We start from the raw sequence: 12,629 nt of genomic DNA, 5'->3' as shown, positions 1-12,629 counted from the left end.
TTGATGTTTGATGCTAGAAGCAACTTAAAAGAAAAGACTCTTCAACTGATAAAATAAGTCATCCATTGAAACATACGTAGAGGCTTCTTTTCTCCACAGAGAGCAAATGTACAAATGTATTTTCCATCTCTGCGTTTCATCTGGAGCGGCATAATGAACCGGCTAGCTTACGCTCACTTTCTGTTCTCCAGCAATAAAATGGAAATGACTGTATATTCAACAAGACACTGGAGCTGTAACTTCCAGGCACTTGCGATGTTCAAAGATAAACTCTGAAAGCCCTCTTCAAACATGTTTTTACATTTCTAGTAGATTTATTTTAGAGATGACAGTAGAGGGACAAGATTATGAAATTATGTTTCTGACTCATTCCATGTCTACCAGACTTTTTTTTTGCCATACTACATACTAATTCAATACAGTATGTAATATATACTAATCATCAGTGGACTGTTTTATGTGTTGGTATTAGAGTTATCAAAGTTAACACAATAATAACGCGTTAATACAAATTAGTTTTTACTCAGTTTTAAAGGTAGAGTGAAGATACTGGCATCATATGAAACTAGAAAAACCTAAGGAATCCATTGGTACCAACAATGTCATACTAGGACGTTAAATAACGCTCCAAGATATTATATATATATATATATATATATATATATATATATATATATATATATATATATATATATATATATATAGTTGTATATATATATTTATTTTTTTTCTACTTATTTTTTTATTATTTTTATAATATCTAATGTTGATGTTTTCTTTTGTGTACATCTTGTTTTGTTTGTTTCTAAGCTCATTACTTAAAAATGTGTTAAATACTTTTTGTAATTATGAACTGTAAATTGCATATATGAAAACAATGTTGAAAAAAATAAAGTTTAAAAAAATAATAAATAAATAACGTTCCAAATTTGCGCTAAATTTTGGCAAGGAGAAACAGCAAAGGCCATTTTCAAAAAGGGGTCCCTTGACCTCTGACCTCAAGATATGTGAATGAAAATGGGTTCTATGGGTACCCACGAGTCTCCCCTTTAGAGACATGCCCACTTTATGATAATCCCACGCAGTTTTGGGCAAGTCATAGTCAAGTCAGCACACTGACAATATTTGTCATTGTTTTGCGTTGTTAATCGATTTCCAATAATAAATATATACAGTACATACATTTGCATAAAGCAGCATATTTGCCGACTCCCATGTTGATAAGAGTATTAAATACTTGACAAATCTTGTATTGCAAGCCTGGTGGAAATTTCATTTATCCCATAGTTGTTGAGATATTTGAATCTGGACCAAAGTGGTGGACCGATAAACTGTCATTGCCAACCCTAGAGCTGCACATCGCTAGTGTGGCTAAAAAGAAGTTACACTCCTGATTGGATAGAGTTTTTGTTGTTTTCATAGAAGAGTAAATTCTTTCCTTTCTGAACCTTTGACTTAACCAGTAGTGTAACTTCTACTTACAGTAAGCAGTGAAGTACATTTTCAGTAATAATATCCTAACTCTACTGAAGTAAAATGATTGAGTGCTTTTTCCACTATCGCACGCTGGCTCCTCTACCACCAGCGTCTTTGTACGTGTATGGCAGAAAAGGGTCTCTCTTAGATTTGCTAAATTGTCCAAAGCGAAATCAAATAGATAAAAAAAAAAAATCTGACTTCCAATGAGGAACAACATTATGAGCTTCTTATCGACAGAGGAACAGACCAGGCTGAGAGACAGAGAGAAAAAGGGGCTGAGAGGCACACAGAGAAACAAAGAGTCCCAAAGACTTTTTGCAGGAGTTGAGAATTTGAGTGTTCCCTCATTGCCTCATTTCAACAACCTCTATCAACTCCCTCATCGCACACTTTCCCCGGTGATGATGACACACTGGAGTAATTAGCGCTGAAGTTGAGAAGGTGTTAATCCTGAATGAGGGACCCCCTGGATCTATTCCAAACAGAGCAGCCCATTATTGGTCTGATGGAGTACGCTACAAGGTCAGCGGCTCACAGTGAAATAATGGTAATAGGACACTTCCCAGGGTGGGTTAGTGAGATTTGCTTGTGTGTCCCATTCCCATCCTGTGGGAGCAACAGTGGAAAAGCCAATTCCCATCTTGTCCTGCACAGATTTGGGCATTATGTCTCAGAGCTAGGCCGACTTCAGCTCGGAGGATTTGGGGATTAACGGAAATGTATCACACATGCTGGGTCACCTAGCAGCCATTTGTGGGAGAGACGGGGTTCCAACGAATATGGATTTTAAGCCACGCTAGCGGCATGGCTCTATGGATGGCAATGTTGGGCAGTCGATTTGATAATTCAGGTGATCGGTCAACTACTTTGGTGCTTTCCCAACAACTCTGGGATGGATTGCCAGTAGGCTATGACAAAATACCTGTAAAATAATACAATTTTTATCAGGGTTTACGTTAGCCTGCATATGCCGGCTTTTTTCACGTGTAGTTTATCTGGCAGATTAAATAATCAACGGTCAAAATGTCCATTGGGAAATATGCCAAATTCATTCATTAATAGCATGGACAACTTATATAACCTCATACAAAAGGTTAAATGCCTCCGATCCACTGTGCTTCTAATCCAATACACTTTTTGTCAAATTCAGTGAATATCTCTTAACGGTCCGCTGGCTGTCCGGTCTTCACACACAGCCACCTGAGCGAAACAAACAAAGCGCCTCGGAGCAAGCCACTATAATGATGATATACATAATGATTTCATCTATGTTTCTTCAATACATTTTGACTTTTGGACTTCGCACTGAGAAAATTACAGAGACGAGGAGCGTGGCGCCGCCCTCGCTGTGAATGTTGGCTTGCTTAAGAGAGAGGGACAGGGAGACAGAGAGGGGAAGAGAAGCTGGACTGCATGCAATGTTTCGGTAAGGTATTGATAATAATAATTTTAATGTCAACGTTAAGCTTCAAACTATTCAGTAATCGGTAGGCTACAGCCCTACGAGCCACAAAACACTATTTTGAATTTGACGAAACACGGAAATCGGGCCGACGAGCCTTTTATTTTATTTTTTTCAGACCACTTTTTTCATAAGTTCGTTTCATCAACTGATTTTCAAGTTCTGCCAAATATAGGCTATTATATGGCAATTTAAATCATATCTCCGGTAGTTGTTCTATGTGGCCATTCAACGCATACTAAATTTGTGCAAAAGCCACAAACAGCAAAACACTTTGTATGTCGGGGTTTTTGCAAAACATACGAGGAAGGACATTTATTCAAGTACAACACGCATACACACACAAACGCCCACACACACACACAAACACATATAAAAGATCAAGAGGTCCCAAATTGCTGCGAGCAAAGCACAACCAACCTCTGCCTCAGAGGTCTTTCTTTACAAAAGATGTTCATTTCATACAACACTCTCTGAAAACAGCCTCTATTCCCTCCATCAAAAGCGCCCACAATATAAAACGCTGATGGTTTAAGAGCATGGCTGGACTCAAATCAGCGATGTTCCACGGTAAATACACTGACAAAGACGTGTGATGACCTTTCTCTTGTGAAATGATTGATGTAGGGTGACCTAATGGATCAGTCCGCTGTGCAACTACGTGAGTCTCAAACCAGAATCATGTTGTTGCGTCAGTTCCCGCTCTTGTTCTGAGCTTACTCTCATCCAAGCAAAACCTAATATTACTTGAGAAGGGCGCTCCATCAAAGAAAAAGAAACAAACAAGCAACCGCTGCTCTAAAGAATTCATATGTTCCCCAGCTCTTTTGTGTAAGCCAAAACACTCCCTATTTCTTCTATTACACCTCTAGCCTCTCATTCATTTTAAATGTGAGAACTGACGACTGCGTGTGCGCACCTCGTAAATCCAATATCTGCCTTCATTCTGCATTCGAGCATAAATATCAATAGCTTGATGCTCACAGATATGTTTTGACAGCAGTGACTCCGTGTTCCCTTCCTACTTTACATCTATTCATTATTCCTTTCTTCCTCTCTTCGCTCCACAAAAAGTAATATTGTTTTCCATTATTGAGAAATTGTCTGTAAATGGATGAGAGAGGTAGGTGACTGCCTTCACACCTATCTCTGTCTCTAATGGTTCTTTGAAAGCTGATGTAGATCGGGGGGTGGGGGAGGCAAAATGCACCCACCTTCATCTATCACACCCATGATTGACTGCTGCCTGTCAGGGCTCTGCAGGTGGTGGTCTGCTACTTTGTTCTCACAGTTTCACAATGCGTCCCTCACATCTTCCTTTGGAATATTCATCTGGAATAGCTCAACGCATTATTCCGAGTGCGCATGTTAGTTTCTCAGATTATCACACAGCAGTATGCATCGATGAGTTGTGCACGCCGCTGGTTTGTGTTAGAGTTGTTCAGATACCGATACCAGTATCAGAAATGCGTCCGATACTGCCCAAAATTCGGGATCGGGTATCGGCGAGTACGCCAGTCTATGCACCGATCCGATACCAGGGTTTCTGCCAGCCTAGACCGGTGGCCCGCCAGGCCTGAGTTGACTCCCCGCCAGGCCAAAGCATTGGGGATTTATGTATCTTTAAGATGTTTTTTAAACTAAAATGTGTTATAGAAGTAGCGAACTCCTTTAAGGAATAACTCCGTAGTAATAAGTGTGTATGTTGTGTACTTAACGTTAGCGAATGTCGTTGTTTGCATTCGAGAGAAAGAGGTACAGAGAGAGCGAGGGAGCGCGTGTGTAACAGAGTGACGGTGAGATGAAGTCAACCGTAACTAGCTGTGAGCGTAGCAGTGCAGTGTGTGTACAGTTTAGGCTGTCGCTGGTGAATAAAGCTTTGTTTATACTTGCGCAAGACACAGTGACGCGGGTCTCCGTAGATGGCATTGCGCAATACAAGCATGTACAGAGGCGTTTATGTTTGTTGCAATATGCTCTGAAACGCCAGGAGGCATACAAACAAAAACATTCTGTGGATAAGCAAGAAGTCAACGAGTGTTACCGTAAAGGAAAGCAGGCTGCCTGGCAACAGTAGTAAACACGTATGTACTGCCAAACATTGCATTTGTGTACTGTAATTATTACCGTTGCTTACATCCAAGTCAAAATTACTATAAATCGCCACTCTTTCCTCTTTCCTTTTACAAAACGATCTCTCATATTCTTTCACAGCCTGCTGCAAAAAGCCTCTTCTTTTCTCTCCAAGTGTTTAATGACATGTGACTGTCCCTGTGACCTCTCAATGAACAGTTGTAGAGATGTCTCTACAGGACAACCTGCTCGGCCAGTCTTCCCTCGAAGGCATTCATGTTGAAGCGAAAACCGCAGCTTGCGCAGGCGGCGCATGATTACAAAAATACAGAGGTGCACGACAAACCACCGCGACAACTTGCGGAGCCTTCGCGCACCACGCGAAAGCTGTGATGATGTAATTTTCTGGCGCGCGCACCTCGCGCCGGCTTCACTACGGCGATCATAAACCAGGCTTAAATGCTACAACTCCTCAAGACACAAGCCAAGTTCCCATGTCTTGTAGGGTTTTTCCATACATGACTCGGCGCGTCGGCCAAGCACGGCAGGGATTTACATCTCAATTACAACAGGGCTACCTGCTTGAGGGTGTGTGTGTAACCGTGGTTGTGACTAGTGGTCAAAGAAGCAGCTGTAAAACAGTGATGTACACATTTCATTTCCTTCTTCACAATAAAAGTCCCCCCGTTATTTTGTTATTTAAAAGCTGTTATTATGAATCAGCAAAATCAGAAAATGTTTTTTATCAGCAGCAACTTAACACGACTCCTATGCAGCTGAAAGCAAAACAGTACAATAAGGCAGATATTTGAATGTACAAACAGTGAAGCAGGAGATTCAGTTAGAACCTACAAAAGTACATCATCTGACATCCATACATTGTCAGTAGTAAACAGCTGTTAAATAATAATAATGATGATAATAATAATAAATATATATAAATATATATATTTTATCATGCTGGTATCGGTACTCGGTATCGGCCAATACCGCAAATCCAGTTATCGGAAAGGAAAAAATGGTATCGTAAAATCTCTAATTTGTGTATTGTGTGTTATGTTGCCGTCTCACAAAACACAACATATCTGTGATCCTGTCATCCTCGGGCAAAGCAGCACTTTGTGAGCAGGAGGAGGAAGCTAAATCACGCTGATGGCTATAATGACCAATGATGCTTAACAGAGGGAGACGTTTCTAACTGTGTCTGTTGTTCCCTCGTGGCTAACAAATCAATGCCAGCCTGCCCTCAAAATGTCAAGCGACAGCCACCCTCAAGGGTTTGAGAGACAGACCAGGGTGAGGCTATTTCCTAAATGGCTTTAACAGAAAGGGGTCGTTTTAACCCGGATGGCAGTCATACGTCAGCGTTCTACCACAGGCTAGTGTGAGTTACATCCCAGGAAACCAAAAGGGAGTGTGTGTGAATTTCTACTCGTTTCAGGGCGCTCGGGTCAGGTTTTATTCTCCTCTCCGCCAGTTTGTTTAGATAACACACACAGACATTCTAATCTTTCTAATTAATTTTGTCTGATGCTGCGGTTTGACCAGATGATATCCTCAAATCTAATCCAGGTCATTTGATTCGGTCTCTAATTATTTATTGAGTTTTCTCCGCCCAGAAAAAAAAAGTTCATACCCTCAGAAAACCAGTTGATATGCAGAGAAGAGACAACGAGAGACCGAGGGCCACAGAGAGAGCAATCCATCAAAGATTTGTAAACAGAGTCTGCTTAATGCTTGCCCTCACAGGACTTCTTTTAGTTTTGCTTTTAGATTTTTTGAAAGCTAATGAGCAGACAGCCGACTCAACTAACGATCACCTGACTTTAACTTTGTAGATTCTTTCATAGACTGTTTTTCTAAAAATTTAATTACACCATCTTTTTAACAAGAAATGTGTTACTATTCTGAGAATCACTCAATGAGCTGTCAGTCAACCTTTTGCTCCTTTCCAAGTATTCTTTCTGATGTTGAAATGAAAAATTGGTTTCGTCCCTGACACATTTTCTTTCACGCTTTTGGCAATGGGAGACAGAAAATAATATGAGTTAAATGTTGTAAAGTGCATTCCATAAATAGCCTTATTTTCCTCTGTGGTACTCAACAATTGACTCTATGCTTTATGCTATGCTGGTGTGTTAAATATGCTATAATGAAGATTTCATTTGAATTTCCTCACTGAAAACTACCTGTTACCTTTACAGTGCTTTCACTTTTTCTTATAAAAAATACTCAGTAGTGCAATATTACTGGCTTCAAGGCCAGTATATACTCAACATGACACTCCAGAGGAATTCCTTATTATCTGATGCATCACTGACTTCAGTAACTGCTAACACAACACAGTTTTTTAACTGTATCCAGGAAGCCGATTGCAGCTGAGTGTTGGCACACACAGAGGTGTTCTGGCGATGGAGGACTGAGTGTCAGTCGGCTCTGCTCCATATATGGCTGCCAGATTTGGCTGGGTTTTGGGGATGCGGACTTTGGCTGATTTAGGCTGAGAATCTGTTTCAGATAGCAGCACGCAAGCTAGATTTGGGCAAGTGTCAACTCGTGGCATTGGCCCAATTTTGGCTGATTTTGGCAGGGCACTCGTCACAAATCTGGCCAAAGTCAGGCAACCAGTAGGGCTTTTCTATTGGCACTTTTGGCCGTGCCGACTTGTGCCGCACCGCGGCCAACACCTGACGACCCCCCTTCTCCCCCTAAAGCAAGCGTGTATTGCGAGACTCAACTCATGTCTGTGCAAGAGACCAGAGAGAAAGATGTTGTGTGCTCAGCTCTCTCTTCAGCGTTTGTAACCTCTAATCAAATCTCTGTGGTTTGAAGTTTAGATTCTCTCCGGCGTCACTGTTTGTACTTTCAGATATCTGCTTTGTTTTACAATTTTGCTTTCAGCTGTAGGAATCGTGTTAAGTTACTGCTGATGAAAACCCAACCTTTCCTGATTTTGCTGTTTCATAATAAAAGCTTTTAAATAACAAAATAATGGGGGACTTTTATTGTGAAAAATATATATATGAAATGAAATGTATTCATCCACCGTTTTACAGCCGCACCTTTGACCACTAGTTCCAAGCGGGTAGCCCTGTTGCAATGGAGATGCAAATCCCTGCCGTGCTGGGCTGACGTGCAGAGTCAAACCAAGTCAAGCTAAGTCAAGCCGAGTCAAGCCCAGCCGGTCCATGGAAAAAGGGTTCAGTTGTACCAGATTTAGGCCACTGTTGAGCCGAGCCATTTTGGCTAAATGGAAACCTACCAACCACTTTACACTTAACCTACATCCTGAGCTACCTATTACTCCCAGGCAGCTTATTTTCCCTGCTGATGAATACATGCATCTTTCACATATACTTCTACTTAATTTATTACTTCAAAATTAGGCAACAAGTCCTTTAAATTAAACAACAAAATGCGTGATTTTTAAAGGTCTATCAGAATGAAATCTTTTGACAGTGACTCCCAAAACTGTAACAAATCACCGTTTGCACACGTGCAAATATTAAAACATTTTCTGATCTGATCGTTATGTTATGGTTTGAACAATATGGTTAGGGAAATATCCCGGTTTGGATTAAAATAAGTCATTGCAAGGTTAGGAAACGGTTAAAAAGGTTCAAAGAAATGAATGTGACTGTAGGAAACTGGAAGCAAACAGAAGTCTACCGTGTAGAAGTCCATAATTTTCCCGTCCAATCACTAGGGATGCACCGAGGGATAGCGATACCTGGGCTTTGGATATCAGCCGATACTGAGTGCCAATCCGATACCAGCGTTTAATTAATAAGCTGTATGCCTCACTGTGTGGAAGTGACTGGGACCATTCTATGTGTAAGGCAACATCAGACTTGAATTAAACATTGCTTTCTTAAGTTTGGAAAACAAAACATAACAAATAAATACCTAGATATAAATTTACTGAATTGTTATTTATTATTCAAATAATAAATCATACTAATCGTAGCAACTTGGTAAAAAAATCTTCAATCTTCAAATTCCAAATCCAGTATATAATGTATTTAGTATATAAACATAGACTTGAATTGAGTAGATAGCTATATGAGTCAGTATCGGCCCAATATCCAGTCGAGTATCGGTATTGGTGCATCCCTACCAATCACTTCTACCTACTTTCTCTGTGGACTTTGTGGCTTTATACCAACGTCACTCTATTTCATAATTCTTATAGCCGCTAGTGGGATTTGTCACTTAAACATTCAGTAAATACATGTTGTTTTGGGGCATTTGCTGAATTGACTGATGCAGTCATTTTTCTTGGGAGGACAGTCTCAAAATGATCATGGTACCTATAAACCATGCATTTTTGTTGCACTTTTTGCTGTACTGCATACATTACTCTGTTTTTTACTTTTTTATAAATGCAATTCAACTGAATATTCATGGCACATTTTTTTTCCAGTTATCCTCACCTTGCCATCCTTAAACACAAATCAGTAGAATTTCTGAAGTGAGAAATGCTTTGTTTATTTCTATCTCTATTTCCAATTAGATAATCCAAACAATGTTGTAGGAAAACTGATGAGGGAGAATCTGCCTCGAGGAAACCCTCTCTTGCTTCTTTCTGTTTCACAAACTATGATAAAAACATTGTAGCGTAGTCTCCACTGAGGTGGAGGGAGGCCATGAGAACCTTTTAGAGAAAGGCTGAAGTCAGTATCCTGCTGACATCAAAGAGGTGTAATGTACTGCCCTATTTCAATACTCACACTACCCCTTAAAACTATTTTTACTCCCTGCATTCATACATCAGCAAACCCTCTGAGTGAGAGCTTTAATGACCCCACATTGAGATGATGTGCATGGTAAACATCTCCTGAACTACATCTTTCTATTTCTCTGCCAGCGTGGGTTATTTTTCAGCGAAGCTTTATTCTGTGGTACTATTAATGATGCACCCCTCAGGCTCCATGTTTGTTAGCACAAAAATCATAAACAATGAGCAGTCTGTGCCTTTTTTAAGAACAAGCGGGGACCTGCATTGCATTTAACTTTTTCTAGATGGAAAACTTCTATTTTTACCATAGTGTGGACTTTTTTTTTGTATCTTTTCAACCTTATTTATAATCGGAGCATGCTGGAACCCAACTTGCCTACTTGTCAAGATCCACAGAAAACAGTTTGACAGCGCAACAACATTTTAACCTAAAACATAGGAGTAGCTGTGGTTCACTAGGGGGTGAATCTATAAGGATGGATGTTGTTTTTTATCTTTCCCATTTTGTTTTCATACTACGTGCACAGCCACCAACACACACAAAAAAAACATTTGTATCCTGGCTCGTGCTTTGTCCCATAAAAACAATACCCGGTTGTCACTGTCTTCATTCATTCTGAATAATAATAATAACATCCTGTTTGGTTTATGTTTACAACCTAAAGATAACGCTGTATCCTCCTGGATGTTAAACTCATCTGTCCATCCTGACACTTCCCTGTATTGTTCCACCATCTGATTAAAAAAGATGGGTTGGAAAAAAAACACTATTTCCCCTCTGCATTTCCCAAATGTACAATGCAAAGCAAGACAATTACAGTCAAACGAGCTGTATGAGAAGTTTGTTTTATGTTTACAACCTAAAGATAACGCGGTATCCTCCTGGATGTTAAACTCATCTGTCCATCCTGACACTTCCCTGTATTGTTCCATCTGATTAAAAAAGATGGGAAAAAAACACTATTTCCCGAAAGCATTTCCCTAATGTAAAATGCAAAGCAAGACAATTATAGAAAAAAAATGAGCTGTATGAGAAGAGAAATGTCAAAACTGGTGTGTAACATTGGTATTTTTAAGTGTCCCATCAAGTGCATCTATGCAAACAAAGGAAATTAGTCATTTAACATATTAAAAAAGATGGGTCGAAAAAAACAACACTATTTTCCCCTCTGCATTTCCCAAATGTAAAATGCAAAGCAAGACAATTACAGTAAAATGAGCTGTATGAGAAGAGAAATGTCAAAACTGGTGTGGTATTTTAAGTGTCCCATCAAGTGCATCTATGAAAACAAAGGAGATTAATCATTTAACATATTGAAATTGCTATGAACTACAACTAACCCTACTGTAAACACAGAGCTATACTGACACTGTAATGTATCCTGATGAAACATGAATGAAATCCAGTCCAAACACTCTAAAAGAAATCATGTTCAGTTGACCAGACTGTGGCTCAACATCTGCAGCACGACACAGTCAAATGAGCCAAAGAATGAATGAATGGCAGATATTTGTTATACAGTTATATGTGGTCTACTCACCCTCCTGCTGTATATTGTAAACCGTGTTGTCAGCATGGACAGTGGACAGCAGGCACCAGACGCGCAGAGCGAAGAGTAGAAAGGCAAAGTTCCTCCGCCGCCTCCAGGTCCTCATGATGCCCGGGCTCGGTGAGGTGAAGCCGGGAGGAAGGAGGCGCTCCAGTCGGTCAGACGACCCAGACACCTTCACACAGGTGTGCGATGTAGGTCAATGCTGTCACTCACAAGAAAGAAGCTGTCAAAAACTTTTCCTTCCTACATCCAGACGGCGGGCAAAAACGGTCTGAGGGGGAAAACCGTGCACATGCATGCATGTGTTGGCTAAATGTTGATAGTGTAGTAGGGGGTAGGTTTATAGCAAGGAGCGATAGAAGAGGCAGAAGAGGAGGATGTTGGATGTTGGAGAGAGTAGTGAAGAAGAGGACTCATCATCATCTCCTCCAGGACGGAGCAGCCACACTCCGCCATGTGCGCTTCAGGCTCCGCTGGGTCCTAAAGCCCGACGAGTATACAGGACACAGTTAATTCTAAACTATTTTATCATCTTATCTTATCATCACCCATTTTAATGCAGTGTTAAAGAGAATGGATAGCTATTTAATATAGAAAAGCTTTAGTCAAACAGTAAGAATGTATTAATATCCACTTATTTACAAAAGGCAGATGTTGTCATGTTTGTGTAAAACAACTTTATTGACACTAACACATGACAATCAACCAAACAGGATGTAAAGCAAAAAATGAAGACAAAATAAAATGTATGGTAATGTGTAATAAATACACTTAAAAGTCCAAAATATATTTAAATAAATATATTAATTTACAAAATTACAATTGTATAAAAAAATCACCTGACAAACATTATATTTATATATATAATGTGTAATAAATACACTTAAAAGTCTAAAACATATTTAAATAAATATATTAATTTACAAAATTACAATTGTATAAACATAAATCACCTGACAAACAAAATAAATATAAATAGTTCCTAGCAGGAGGGATGTCTGCAGATTCCACAGATAAAATGACAGCTCAAAACATATATTTATTTATATTTAGTAAAAAGTGACTCCACATTTTAAAGTTAGACTGCACATAAGACAGGGAACAAAACATTATAACTTTCCCAGAAGCAAAACTTTTGACTATATTTTTCATGAACTTGTTTTCTTTTTCTTCTTCTTCTTCTTCTTCTTCTTGCACCTAAACCTTTGAATTATAAAAACAATGGATGGATGTAACTAGATGATTTCTTACAGTATGTTACAGAGACACAGTATATGTGGCTTAGTGTAAATTAATTGTATAAACTGAGGGCCAGTAATAATAA

At 39.5% G+C, this 12,629-nt stretch overlaps 1 protein-coding gene across 2 annotated transcripts in view; it reads right to left on the bottom strand.

The window, feature by feature from the left end:
* The window catches only part of adam12b (ADAM metallopeptidase domain 12b), a 113,302-nt gene extending 101,548 nt beyond the window's left edge, over nt 1-11,754 (bottom strand). Inside the window, exon 1 of one of the 2 annotated variants that reach the window (XM_074646128.1) lies at nt 11,294-11,754. In XM_074646128.1, the coding sequence (XP_074502229.1) occupies nt 11,294-11,408 (115 nt within the window). In that variant the 5' untranslated portion in view covers nt 11,409-11,754. The remainder of the gene's footprint in view (nt 1-11,293) is intronic. The other variant, XM_074646129.1, reaches the window with a different exon arrangement.
* Between the last annotated feature and the right edge of the window lie 875 nt (nt 11,755-12,629).

Source organism: Sebastes fasciatus, chromosome 9, assembly GCF_043250625.1.
Source record: "Sebastes fasciatus isolate fSebFas1 chromosome 9, fSebFas1.pri, whole genome shotgun sequence".
NCBI classification, from domain to species: domain Eukaryota; kingdom Metazoa; phylum Chordata; class Actinopteri; order Perciformes; family Sebastidae; genus Sebastes; species Sebastes fasciatus.
The sequence above is the reverse complement of the archived record's forward strand: the minus strand, read 5'-3'. Positions and strand labels throughout refer to the sequence as shown.